At 37.7% G+C, this 15,098-nt stretch overlaps 1 protein-coding gene across 1 annotated transcript; it reads left to right on the top strand.

The window, feature by feature from the left end:
• The first annotated feature begins 11,368 nt into the window (after positions 1 to 11,368).
• Positions 11,369 to 12,106, top strand: LOC142620324 (uncharacterized). Its single transcript, XM_075793713.1, has one exon. The coding sequence runs from the start codon at positions 11,369 to 11,371 to the stop codon at positions 12,104 to 12,106; it is 738 nt and encodes a 245-aa protein (XP_075649828.1).
• Positions 12,107 to 15,098: the final 2,992 nt, after the last annotated feature.

Here is a 15,098-nt window from a genome sequence, read left to right as displayed (position 1 = left end):
AAATTCCAAATTTTCTTTTACTTCGCAGCAACCAAGCAGAAACTTGGATTCAAAGCCCCAAATGAGATTTATACAGCAATTTGGCCAAGAAAATTAGAGTTCATCACATATTTAGAATTAAAAATAATAATAAGAATAATAATCAAATTCTAATTCTTTTTGCCATTTTCTTTGTAACCAAACAGTAAATTTGACCCAAAAAAAGGATTCAAATTTTAAGTTTCCATTCTCTCCCTCAGTTTCTCTCAACAACCAAACACCAACTAAGCTTAAAAGTTTGAGGGAAGAATAATTCATTCCTATTCTCGCCCTCAGTTTTCTCAGCAACCAAGCACTAAATACACTTTTTTTTAAATAAAAAATAAATTTCTGTCAATGTAGACAATTTTCTCGGCAACCAAACAGAGAGAGAGAGAGAGAGAGAGAAAGAGTTGTGAAAAAGAAAAGTACCAGAGGAGAAATTGCAATGAGAAGCAATGTTGTTAAGGGCAAATTGGAAGATCGTAGAATGGACGAGGTTGTTAAAGAAGCTCGCCGAAGAGCCATTGATCAAAGCACTCTAGGGTTTAGGATTGTTTAATTTTCCCTGTTGTACTCAAGGTTGTCAGGATGGGAATCCTACACAGGATTGGTGAGAGGTGTTCGGGAATCAGATCAGTGATCATAAGATTCTAATTTCTGTTAAAAAAAGAATACCAATAATTATAATTTTCATAACATATGTCAAGGAAACATTGGAAAAAAGTAAATTTTGACAAAAATTACTAATAAAAGGCAAGTCTTACTAACTACCAAATTAAAAATACATGAATAAATTTCAAAGTTCAAAGTTACAACTTACACATACAAAGTTCTAACTCCACAGACATACATTATGTCTCACATAAACAACACAAAGCAAATAAATGTTTCAAATAAAGCCACAAGCATACTAAATCATCTAAACCAAGGTCATTGTAAGATTGAATGTTTTCCTCATAGGGGGGTTGATCATCATACTACATTCTCATCTATGTCATTTTTAGCACCCAAATCATCCACAGGATAATCACCAAAATCCCTTCATGCATTTGGAGGTTCATTGGCATCACCATAATCAGTTGCAATTGCTGCAAATAATGAATGAAAAAGACACCCTAATTTACAAATTCATCAAATATTGGTATTGAAACTTGGGTCCAAAAAAATCAAATCTTTTAAAACACCAACATATAAATACCCAATTTATTTTTGACAATATATCTACATTGGCATAATGCCATCCATGTCAGTGAAGTCCTGGCATTATAGCGCAGTGGTGGGGAATTGGGTTCAACTCTAACTCTAAATCAAGGAACATACCAACCATCAAAAACATTGAATTCAATAACACACATTCAGATTAAATAAACTGCACAGCAACCAAGGACTCACTGCACCCCACTCAATTGCATCAAACTATAAAACAAAAGCTCAAGAAGCCATTTTTACACAAATACTTGCTTCATTGTTTTAAACGGCAATAATAATAATAAGAACTAAAAAGACCCCAGAAACCAAATGAGCTGAAGTATCTCAAATAAGCAGAGAAACAGAAAAAAAAAAAAAAAAGGCGCAAACTATACAGTTTTATTGATAAGCAGTATTACAAATAATCAGAATGGAACAATAATCATGAACAAATCAGATAAATTCAACTAATCATGACATGAAAAAACCCAACGAAATCATAAAAAAAATCCAAAAAAATGGGAAAATATTAACAAATCAACACCGGAATTTGGGAAAAAAAAAAAACTCACAGGCACTGTGGCATCAGAGACTCTCGTCTCTCTGTTCTGAGAATGGAATTTCAGATTTTTTTTTTTTTTTTGGATTGTAAATTTTCAGATTTTAATGATGTTTTGGGCTTGGCTCAAAAAAAAAAAAAAAAAAAACACTCAGCAGACTTGTTTTTAGTAATCACTTTGGGCTCGAATATTGGAGGCCCGAAATAACAAAAAAAAAAAAAAGAGTTCATTTTGTGTTGTACCATTGGGATCAGGATTGCCATTGTACACAATCTTCATTCCACCTCCCATATAATTAAAATGTTAGGAACACAAAAATTATATATAATTTTTGCCACAACTTAACATGTAGTGAGTTATGAGTGATAGAGGTGCGGGGTCATATGGACTTGCCACTTTTTCTTCATTGCTTACAACTTGCCACGTGATAAATTGTGGTAAAAATTATGTAAGTTTTTGTGTTCTTAATAAAGTTAGGTCATTTTAGATATACATCACTGTAATTTTCTTTAAAAAACCTTCCCCTCTTCCTATGTGCGTGTTAAAAATACTTAATATTCTAAAAAAAAAAAAAAAAAAAAAACATTGCTCCCCGGATGAACCTAGATTGACCCAAATCAATTTCAAGAGGTAGGATCATGGGATCTAGGATTTCATATTGATAACCATGGTTGTACTTGTTTGAAGATAGAGCCCTTAACGATGTCATTTATGCGTTAAGTGGTCTTCATTATTATTATTACTATTGTTTTTCATTTCAAGATATACTAATATTTATGCATGAATGAGAATATGTTACCTTTGTTTTGTTTTGTTTTTTGTAAATATTATACTTTGATAACTTTTTATTGAATTAATATTGTATAAATCACATGCAAACTATAAAAATTATGTTGTAGGATTACCTGTTCTCTTTATTCTCAAAACACATTTCAAATTTTGAGTGTGTTAGACTATAAGTAGTGTTCATTGATATGGTCAATCAATTTTGAGGGAAAAATTTAACGATTTTCCAAATATGGGAACCAATGTTGTAGTGTTGCACTAATAGAAGGAGAAACGACATGTTATAGAAAGGCAAGATACATATAACAAACAACACAAAACAACTATTTTGAGATTGACAAACCAAACACACATATCCAGTATGTTTAGATCCCACGACCTTACCATCCAACTTATTATCATGGAAAAAAGGAAATACCAATTTAGCTATATCTCATTCGTGCTAACACATAATATTGTCATTTTTTTTACAACATTATTTGTGTCAATTTAAAAACATTGTCATTTATGTTAGTTGGTCAGTATTTGTCGATTTAAAAAAAAAAAAAAATGTTGTCTACCGCATGCTATCCTCATAAAATTAGGGTTAAGTCCACCCCACTAGGGGAATTAGACAAGGTGATCCCATTTCACCCTATCTATTCCTTTTATGCATGGAATTCTTGAGTGCTCATGAAATCACAAATATGTGTGAGGAAAAAAGGTGGGATAAAATCAAAGCATCCAGGAATGGACCTAGCTTCTCTCATATTTTCTTTGCAGACGACATAATGTTTTTTGCCAAGGCTAATGCCAAGAATTGCACTGCCATCCTTGAGGTTATGAATAATTTTTGCAGCTTAGCTGGGCAGAAGGTGAATCATGGAAAATCTAGAGTCTTCTTCTCTCCCAATGTCACAACTAGAAGGAAAAGAAATATCTGCCAAAGCTTGGGAATTATTGCCACTAATAATCTTGGCAAGTACTTAGGCTTCCCCATCATCCACCAAGGCAGGGTGGGTAGTGCTTTTAATTTTATTATGGAAAAAGTCCAAAGTAAGCTCACTGGTTGGAAAACCAAGCTACTGTCAAGACCTAGGAGACTTGTGTTTGTCAAAACAGCTACTGCCCCCATTGCAAAATACTACATGCAGTGCCATGCTCTTCCCAATAAAGTTTGTGATGTGGTGGATAAGATGGTAAGAGATTTCATATGGGGCTCAACAGCTGAAAAAAAAAATGCATATGGTTAGTTGGGACAAAATCTCTCTACCTAAAGAGTTGGGAGGATTGATACTTTTCTCCATGAAGCATAGGAACCAAGCCATTCTTGCCAAGCTCTGTTGGAGGATTGCTAATGAGGAGGAGGCGCCTTGGGCAAGCATGCTAACTACCAAATACCTAGCCCCAAACAAAATCACTGAAGAGGGGAGGAAGCTTCCTTGCTCAGATTTGGGCAGCTTGTAAAAAAGGAGGTCCAGTTTTTGTTAAAGGTCTGAGATGGGCAGTAAAAAAGGGTGATTTAGTGAAGATGTGGATGGACTTCTATTTCCCTAATGGGAGGTTGAGGGACCTTATTGAAGGACCCCTTACCCGAGAGGAAGACAAGCTTACTGTCAAGCAATGCTTTGATGAAAATCATGAGTGGAATCCTCTAAGTATTTCCTTTGAGCTTTCAGAGAATGTGCTCAACATCATTAAGGCCACCCCCTTCTCTTATGATCAACAATCAGAGGACTCTCTCTTATGGGCTTTCTCCAAAAATGGTTGTTTCTCCCTACAACCAGCATACCTTCTTGCTAGTGGTTTAAACCCCCTGAACCTGGACACTATGTCTTTTATGTGGGTTTGGAAGACTGAAACTCCTCCCAAGATTCAGTTTCTCTTATGGCTTTGTCTCTATAACAGTTTACCCACGGCTGAAATGCTGGGTTCAAGAGGTTTAAGCCTTGACCCAATTTGCACTTTGTGTAATAGGAACAATGAATCAATTGAACACCTTCTCAGAGAATGTGAAATAGCTTGCAAGTTCTGGCAGGAGCTTCAAGTACCATTCTGCCTAAGAGAATCCTTTAAACTCCCCTTTAAAGAGTGGCTAGAAACCAACTGTAAGGCAGAGATGAATTCCAAGTTTTTGGGCATACCATGGAGAATCTTGTTTCCTATTGTAGTATGGCAACTATGGCTTCATCGGAACAACTATGTGTTTCGGACAGGGAAGGTAAACCAGCTAAAATGGAAAAGATGCATACAGATTAGTGCAAAATTTTTCTTTATTGGGTTAGACAGTAAATTTAAAAGCCAAAAAACCATCATTCCAGTAGGATGGGAGAAGCCGCCAGTGGGGTGGATGAAGCTTAACTTGGATGGTTCAGCCTTGGGGAATCCAGGAAAGGCAGGGGATAAAGGAATAATAAGAAACCATGATGGAAATTGGGTGCAAGGTTACGCTAGAGGGCTTGGACATACCAGCAGCTTCATTGCTGAACTATGGGCGTTAAGGGATGGCTTGATCATGGCTAGAGAGCTGGGATTAAACAATCTTATAGTAGAGCTTGATGCCTTAAGTGTTGTTATGCTTATGAATAATGACTCTACCAATTTATTAATGGAACCTCTCCTAACTGACTGCAGGAACCTCTTGAAGGAGATCCCAAATAAACGGGTGGTCCATAGACTCCATACTTACCGCGAAGCCAACCAATGTGCTGATGCGTTGGCGAAATTAGGAGCTAGCTCTTTATCCTCTTTTGTAACCCACCGTCTATGGTGGAGAGTATTTTGGCTTTTGACAAAGCTAGCATGCATTGTAATAGACTTGTGAATTCCTAGTTTAATGAATTTTCATGGTTTACTGAAGAAAAAAAAAATGTAAATTCACCTTTTTTTTTAAATCATGTTTGTATTAAACTTATATGACTTGACATGTTATGTAAGATTATAAATTTTTTTTTTAAAGAGTTTTGACCTATGACGTTCGCTCTTGATGATAGCTCTTTATCATCAAATCAAGACACCAAAAGATTATTAAGACTTTAATACAAAAAATATCTCAAATCAATAATTCATTCGTAGAGTGAATAATTAAACATAATAAGGTAATATTCCAATATAATTAAATTTCAACTTTAATCATATAGTCTATAGCTAAGGATAGAATTTAAATAAAGAAAATGTTATATTTTGAACTCTATAGTTTAGGTGTGCAACTTATTCTTTCTTCTGTTTCTACTTTTTGTTTGTTTGAACAACATGAAGTCCTCTTGTGACTTAGGAAGTTCTTATACCAGAGTCGACTATTCTTGTTAAGAAATACCATCACAAGATTCTCTTCTTTGATCCTAAATAATAGGACTTTGTTAGGACATATGTGTTTCACTTGTTAGGAATATATGTCATTATTTTATGTAATTGGCTAATTCTTTGACAAAACGCACTTTACTTGTATTTGGGTAGATCTAGGATGTTTTTAATACTTCAAGAAATAAGGTTTCAAGATCAAGTGTTAAAGCCATGCAAGTCTGTCCAAGAAACAAGCAGAAGAAGTGCCTATAATTAAAGCTCGACAGCTAGTATCTATCGAGCTTAAGAAGCTGTTCCAGCCCCGTGGCTCAACACCATCTCGACAGATGCTATCTGTTGAAGTTTAAGAAAAACAGAATTTCAGATTTGTTTTAATTTCAATTCGTAAATATGTATTTGGGCCTTTTTTCTCATAACCCTAGACATATAAAAAGATTATTTTAAGGGCCGTCAAACAAAACACAAGTTGCACAAGCATTGGCCAAATTTTGTTCAAGCAATTTGTGATTGGAGACAAAGTTTGCCCTAGTTCATCTCTATTGTGAAGAAGCTACTGTGTTTGTGCACTATAGGGTTTTGTAACCGAGCATCTTCTTGTTCTTCATCGTGTGGATGAACTGAAGAACTTTGCAGCCAATATCTTTCTCAAGTTGGTGATTGAAGTCGCGTATTGGGATCTGCGCCATTGGTTAGTCATGTATTGGGAGTTGTGTATCAAAAAGAGAGATTGTCACTACAGAACAAGTCCAATTGGGTATTGGGGTAAGGGTTCAGCTGTAGGTTGGTAGAAGGTACTGAGATTCCTTTACTTGTAACCGTTTGTTTTAATAATAGTGGATTCTCGGGAGTGGTGACCTTAAAATCATCTGGTGGGGTTTTTGCCTTGGAGATTTTCCCCATTCGTAAACAAATCACCGTGTCAAATTTATTTTCCGCTGCACTTTAGTTTATTGGTGATTTGTTTGTGCTATCACGCGTTTGCATGTTAAATTGATTAATTAATTAAACTCGACTAATTAATCAAATTAATCCATCACAAGGGGTTAATACGTTTTTGGCCTATCAGACTTGAACTCAATTGTCCACCCTAGTGATATGAATTACCGTTATCAACATAATTACCATTCAATATACCAAATGTGCTGTTAGTCAATTGCTTTACCATCAAAACAATGCTGGTTTAATTTCCCTAAATTAAAATATTTAAGATGATGACATATGAATCTCGTTGGACTCAATTATTATCATCTTGTAATATTAAAAATAATTGAATCTTAGATTGCGTTGAGGTAAGATTATGAGTTAACCCACCTAAGAAACCAGTCCCATTATTACTGTACGAGTGTGTAATGTATGCACGGGTACCTTTAAAATCAATCACAATTACACACACACACACACACACACATATATGATTTAGAATCTAATTGGATCTAGACTATTCGATTTTTGCATCCAATAATTCACTTGCCACAAAAATTAAAAAATTAGATGGGATACATGGCATAAAATTGAACTTTATTTAAAATTCAATTTAGAATCTAATTGAATTTAGACACTTTGATTTTTGCATCTAATAATTCACTTGACACAAAAATTTAAAAATTATATAAGACACATGGTGCAAAACTAGACATGATTTATAATCAAATTGGATCTAAACTCTTCGATTTTTACATCCAATAATTCACTTGTCACAAAAATTAAATGGGACACATGGCATAAGATTAAACTTCAATTAAAATTCAATTTATAATCTAATTGAATTTAGACTCTTTGATTTTTGCACCTAAAAATTCACTTGACACACAAATTTAAAAATTATATGAGACACATAACGCAAAATTAGACCTGTTTTAGAATCTAATTGGATCTAGAATTTTTGGTTTTTGCACCCAATAATTCACTTGCTACAAAAATTAAAAAAATTAGATGAAACACATGGCACAATATTGGACTTCAATTAAAATTCAATTTATAATCTAATTGAATTTAGACTCTTTGATTTTTGCACCTAATAATTCACCTGACACACAAATGTAAAAATTATATGAGACATATGGCGCAAAATTAGACATGATTTAGAATCTAATTGAATCTAGACTCTTCAGTATTTGCACTTAATAATTCACTTGCTACAAAAATTAAAAAATTATATGAGACACATGACACAAAATTAAACTTCAACTAAAATTCAATTTAGAATCTAATTGAATTTAGACTCTTTGATTTTTGCATTTAATAATTCACTTGACACATAAATTTAAAAATGACATGAGACACGTGGCGCAAAATTAGACTTTTTATGTTTCACTATATATTCCACTAATTACAACTTGTTACGCATACATTTTTTATATTTACTTATAAAATCATTAAAGTTTAAAATGAAAAAAAAAAAAATCAAACACATGATACTTGATTTACTAAATAAACTGCTATAAAGAATAAAAAGATTACATACGCAACTAAAATTAGATACGATTTTGATCTATTGATTGTGATGAAGTTGTAATAATTAAATTCCAATTAGCTCATTTGATAGAGTTTCTTATTTTAAGGTAAAAGATTTATAGTTCAATTCCTGCCAATACCAAACTATTTGATGACTTGATGATAAACTGTGATCTATTTTTTTTTTCTTTTCTTTTGGCAAGAAATTCAACTTGAAGAACTTTTGATTCACGAGGTTCCGTTGGAAGACAAACAAAGCATTGACAAAACTATTTTATTATTTGAATAGATTAGTCAAGATTGCCATAAAGATTTGATTGGTCTACTCTTTCTCTTAGCCGCAATTTCAATAGTTTTCTTGACAAATAGATTAGTCATAGGAGGCGTCTCTTTAATAATCCCTCCTTAATTCCTTCACTTTTACAAACATTTAAATTAAGGGTGTGTTAGTTTAGAGGTGAAATAGAATGGAAGGAAAACTTTGGAGAGAAAATGGGAAGGAAAACTTTTTTGAGGTGTGTTTGGTTAGGTGGAGAGGAAGGAAAATAAATGGTGGAGCCCAGATGTTTTTTCCTCAGACCCACTAAAAAGTTTTCTCCGCAAAATGGAGAGAAAACTGAAGGAAGAAAATGAAGCTGCTTAATGGATAAAAATGCCCATATGAACTTGCACAGAGCTTCATTTGTACGTTGCTCTTCACTTTTTTTATTTTTTATTTTTTCCTTCTTCCACGTTGCGTCCTCTTTTTTTTTCTTTACCTTTTTAATTTTTCTTCCTTCCTCCATGTTGCCTCCTTTTTTTTTTATTTTTTTCCTAGACATTACCTCCTCTTTCTTTCTTTTTTCTTTTGATTTACTAGGAGGCATCCAGTGTACGTTGCTCTCTTTTTTTTTTTTTGCTTTCTTTTGTGTGTTTTTTGTTTTTTTTTTTGTTTAGATGTGATTTTCTTTTTTCTGGAAATGATTTTTATTTTTTAATAAATTTAGGCGATTGCTTATTTTTTTGGTTGTTTGTTACTTTTTTGGTTTTAATTGGGAATTATTTTTTAATAAAGGTATATGAGTAAATTTATACAAACTCACTTTTTTCATCCTTCCAGTTTTCCACTCCCAACCAAACAAAAAGGAGGGAAATTAAAATCTTTTCTATCTTTTCCACCCTTCCAACTAAACGGACCCTAAGTTTTATTGACAAAACTATTTTATTTTCTTTTTTTAATACTTTCAATATTTTTCTTGACCAATAGATAAATCAAAGGAGGTGTCTCTTGACTCTTTTGGGTAAATCCATCCTTTTTTTTTTCTTTGGTAAACAGAAGATATATCAAACAACTAAGGAACTAGAACAAGACGAGAAAAAGTCACTGTCAAATAGTGGCGGAGCTAGAAATTTTTTTTAGGGGGGCTTAGCTAAATAGAAAAAAATTATTTAGGAGCTATCCAAAACCCAAACAAATACATAGTGTATAAAACTTGTGTTCAAGACTACTAACTACATTTGTACGGCCTAATAACTACTTCTTTTTTTATTATTATTAATAATTTGTGCTTTTTTATTATATGAATACTATATGATTAGCGACGGATCCAATTTACAGAGTTAATAATTAGCAACGGTCTTACAAAGAGAGACGGGCTGGAAAACCTAATAGTCAAAGAACTGGTAGACGGAATCATGTCTTGAATGGAAGGCAGAGAAGCAAACGGACTCTTTAAGGTGGACAGACTATTTAAAGGTGGACAGATTTGACGGAAATGGGTGGCAAAGCCACGTGGCGCCTACGTGGACTAAGTGATCTCTAAGAATCCTAATATGGAAATACAAGCATTAATGAGGATCTTCCCTACAAGGAAATACCCTCTCCACCAAGAAAATAAGGTTGACTCTACACTACTATAAAAACCCCAAGGCCCTCACAAATTAAGGTACGCATAATGATACCGCAGCTCTGGCACTCTAGAGTGATAAAAAATTCTCTTTTCTAACTTAGCCTTCGGAAGGTTTTTGATCGGTACTACAGCGGTACTCTCTTCAAGGTTTTCTTTTTATTTGTGTTGCGTAGGTTACCAAGGGCACGTGAGGACTATTCGGCTCACTGACAATTTCAGTATCATCAATTGGCGTTGTCTGTGGGGAGCGCGATAGCCATATTGCCACTACCCAGACAAAGAGTTGTATGGTACTCACACGCTCGATGGCAACAACCAACAACCAAGAGACTGAACCATGCGTCGCTGTCCTCGAAAGACAGATGCAAACTTTGTCCACAGCTGTGGAACACCATACTAAGCAGAACCACGATCTAGAAGAACAGTTGCACCAAAGGGACGCTGAGCCCCGAAATCAGGAAGAAAAGCAGTTGGGTGACAGTTTTCAGCACACCAACAGTAGGCAGAATAGAGAGGGACCAGAAGGCGGAAATGCCTTGAGTAGACCATTTGTCACAGATACTGCATTGACGCATGTGGTCTTGAAAATTCAGATGATGAAGGAGAGGGTGGACTTCATGATGAACGCCCTCAAGGGACGGGTGTCAAATGACCTCAACGAGCTGGTCCACAGGATGGATTCACCCTTCACAGCACCCGTCACTTCCTTCCCCCTCCTAGTGAAGTTCTGGATGCCACAGATAGAACCCTACAACGGGTGTAAGGATCCCTTGGATCACTTGGAATCATTCAAAACCTTCATGCATTTACAAGGGGTCCCGAACGAGATCATATGTTGAGCATTCTTGACTACGCTAAAAGGACCTGCAAGGGTATGGTTTAGTAGATTGATGCCTAACTCTATCAGCACCTTCAAGGAGCTAAGTGCATAGTTTGCTTTACACTTCATCAGGGGTCACTGGTATAAAAGATCCATTGCATGCCTGATAAGCATCAAGCAGCGTGAGGATGAGACATTGAGATCATACATAACGTGGTTTAACAAGAAGCCCTTTTGATAGATGAAGCAGATGACAAGATAATATTGCCGCGTTCACCAATGGCTTGCGGAAGGGGAAGTTTTTATTCTCCTTGTACAAAAATGACTCGAAGACTATGTTAGGACTGCTTTACTAGGCTACCAAGTACATGAACGCAGAAGATGCCCTGCTGGGTCGAGTGGAAAACCCCAAGAAGAGGGACAGACAGGAAGATGCGCGGCAAGAGAGAGGACGAAAGACCTCCAAAACAGGAGATCGACTGGAGGATAGGCGCTCCAAGCCACCCGTTAGAAGGTTTTCAAATTTCACCCCGCTGACTGCCCCAATCGATCAGGTCCTAATGCAGATCAAGGATGATACGACCTTGACATGGCCGGGCAAGTTAAAGGGAGATCCAAGCAAGAGGTCCAGAGATAAGTATTGCCACTTTCATTGTGATCACAACCATGACACATCTAAATGCTATGACTTGAAGCAACAAATCGAGGCCCTCATTATACAGGGGAAACTAGAACGGTTTATCAGCAAAGAAAGGACAGACCCATTGCAGGAACAGGCTAGTAGAAGGGAAGGCGAGCGCCCCAGGCCACCGTTAGGGGACATAAGGATGATTGTAGGGGGCACCGCAACATCTGGCTCGTCTAGGAAAGCCCACAAAACCTACCTTAGGATGGTTCAGAATGTCCAACTGACGGGTTTTGTTCTGAAAATGGCACGGGTCGACAACCTCGAAATTGGGTTCTTAGAGGAAGATGCTCGACGTCTCCACCACCCCCACGACGATGCACTTGTTGTTAGCATATGGGTAGGGAATTACAACATTCACCAGGTCTTGGTTGATAATGGGAGCTTTGCTGATAGCCTCTATTACCCGGCATTCCGGTAGATGCGAATTGAGAAGGAACGGCTTGTACCAACCAATGCACCACTCGTTGGGTTCGGAGGGACGAAAGTATACCCCATTGGCAGAATTACCTTGCCCGTGACAGTTGGAGGTTACCCTTAACAGACCACGAAGGAGGTAACTTTCCTCATCATTGACTGCTCATTCTCTTATAATGCCATACTGGGTCGACCTACCCTAAATTCATGGAAGGTCGTGACTTCAACCTATCACCTAATGATCAAGTTCCCCACCGTTTACGGTGTAGGAAAGGTGCGAGGAGATCAAGTGGTAGCACGAGAGTGCTATATAGTGATGTTAGAGATGGATGACCATTTACAAACTATGAGAATAGAGGAGCAACGGACAGTTGCAAAGCCAGTTGAAGGATTAGAGGAGATACTTCTAGACAACTCTAGACCTGAGTGGATAACCAGGATCGGCACCTCTGTCAGTCCTCCCATTCGCTAAGCAATCACAACATTCCTAAGAAAGTACCAAGATGTCTTTGCCTGAAGCCATGAGACATGCCCGAGATCGACCTTTCCATTATGGTTCACAGGTTGAACGTATCACCCTCCTTTCCCCCTATCCGTCAGAAGAAGTGAGTGTTCGCCCAAGAGCGAGATTAGGCTATAACGGAAGAAGTCTGGAAATTACAGGATTCAGAGTTCATTAGGGAGGTATATTATCCCAACTGGTTGGCCAATGTAGTGATGGTCAAGAAAGCCAACGGAAAGTGGAAGATGTGTATAGACTTCACGGACTTAAACAGGGAATGCCTTAAAGATAGCTACCCACTCTCGCGGGTTGACGTCCTGGTAGACTCAATAGCAAGACACCAGTTGCTGAGCTTCATGGATGCTTTTTTTGGTTACAACCAAATCAAGCTGGATGAGGTTGATCAGGAGAAAACTTCATTCGTTACCAGCCAAGGCCTTTTCTGTTACAAAATAATGTCGTTCGGTCTTAAGAATGCAGATGCAACATATTAGAGGGTCATGAACAAAATATTTGCACACCAGATTGGGAGAAATGTCCAAGTCTACGTGGACAACATGCTAGTGAAAAGTTGTTGGGAAGACGACCATTTGGACCACCTTAAGGAGACATTGGATACCCTCTGCTCTTATAACATGAAGCTCGATCCAAGCAAATGCGCATTTGGGGTAATGGGTTGAAAATTCCTAGGGTTCATGGTGTTTCAGAGTGGCATTGAAGTCAACCCAAACAAGATTTGGGACATAATGGAGATGGCACCACCTAGGAACATAAAAGAAGTGCAAAGCCTTAACGGCAAGATAACGGTGCTGAACAGGTTCGTGTCAAAGGCAACGGACAAATGCATGCCTTTCTTTCACACGTTGAAAAAGTCCTTCAAGTGGACGGACAAGTGTGAACAAGTATTCGATGACCTAAAAGTAAATCTCTCTTCCCCACCGTTGCTAAGTCCTTCCAAACTAGGGAAAAAACTATTTCTCTACCTGGCCGTCTCCCCAGCTATCGTCAGTGTGGCCTTGGTTAGAGAAGAAGATAGGGTGTAGAAGCCCGTATACTACACTAGCCAAGCATTCCGAGGCGCAGATGAGAAGTACCCCTTGATAGAGAGGCTAGCCTTCGCCTTGGTAATCGTAGCTTGCAAGCTCAAACCATACTTTCAGGCCCACACTATGGTCGTTTTGATAGACAAGCCTCTACGGAGGGCAATGAGTAATCCTGAAGTTGTTGGACAGATGGTGCTATGGGCAATCGAGTTAAGTGAATTTGACATACAATATCGCTCGTGCACTGCAATGAAGGGACAGGTAGTTGCTGACTTCATCGCGAAATTCACCAATATGAAAGGTTAGGGGGCGGAAGAGCATCCTCAATGGAGTATCCACACGGATGGATTATCCAACAAGCAGGCTGGCAGAGCAGGTATAGTACTTCACTCTCTGGAAGGGGACGATATTGAGTGCATGGTTCCTTTTGACTTCCCTACAACCAGCAATGAGGCGGAGTACGAAGCTTTAGTGGCAGGACTGGATCTCGCTAAAGCAACAGGGGCCACAAGTATGGTTGTTTATTGCAATTCTCAGGTGGTCACAAGTCAAGTGAACGGTGCCTACGAATGCAAAAGTGAACGGATGAAGAAATACTTAGAGCAAGTAAGGAGATGGGTGGTCGACCTTCGGGTCAAGTTCGTTCAAATCCCAAGGGAAGAGAAGGAGCAAGTCAACCATCTTGCCAAGGCCGCATCAGCAGAACACATGCTCATTCCTAGTAAGGTACTTTCTTTTGTTCAACTTTCACCTTTGATAGATGGCGTCAATGTGCAGGAAATAGGCTCGGACAGTAACTGGACCGCATCGATAGTTTCATACTTGAAAGACGTCACACTTGACAGTAGGGAGGCCGCAAGGAAGCTGAAGATTTAGGTGGCACGATTCATCCTAATAAAGGATGTCTTGTACAAAAGAGGTTTCTCCCGACTGTACCTAAGATGCCTAAGCCCCGAGGAAGCAGATTATGTTATGAGGGAAGTTTATGAAGGGATTTGCGGGAACCATTTGGGGTCACGGTCACTAGTGCACAAGCTAATTTAGGCAGGATACTATTGGCTTATCATACAGAAGGATGCCTAAGCCTATGTCAAAGCTTGCGACAAGTGTTAGAGGTTTGACAACATCATTAGACAGCCAACGAAAGAGCTCACTCCGATGGTAGCTCCGTGGTCCTTTGCATAATGGGGGTTAGACATCATGGGCCCATTCCCAACGGCGGCAAGACAACTAATATTCATAGTGGTCGGGATAGATTACTTTACCAAATGAGTAGAAGCTGAAGCACTGGCCACCATCATGGAGAAGAACATACGAAGTTTCATCTGGAGAAACATCATCTGCACGTACGGGATCCCTAGGGTATTGGTCTCAGACATTGGGAAGTTCGAGAACGAGTCATTTAAGGATTTTTGCTCATAGCTGGGGATTAAGAATCACTACTTCTCACC

Source organism: Castanea sativa, chromosome 12 (genome assembly GCF_040712315.1).
Source record: "Castanea sativa cultivar Marrone di Chiusa Pesio chromosome 12, ASM4071231v1".
Classification (NCBI taxonomy): domain Eukaryota; kingdom Viridiplantae; phylum Streptophyta; class Magnoliopsida; order Fagales; family Fagaceae; genus Castanea; species Castanea sativa.
Note: the sequence above shows the minus strand (reverse complement) of the source record. Positions and strands in the feature narration are given on the sequence as shown.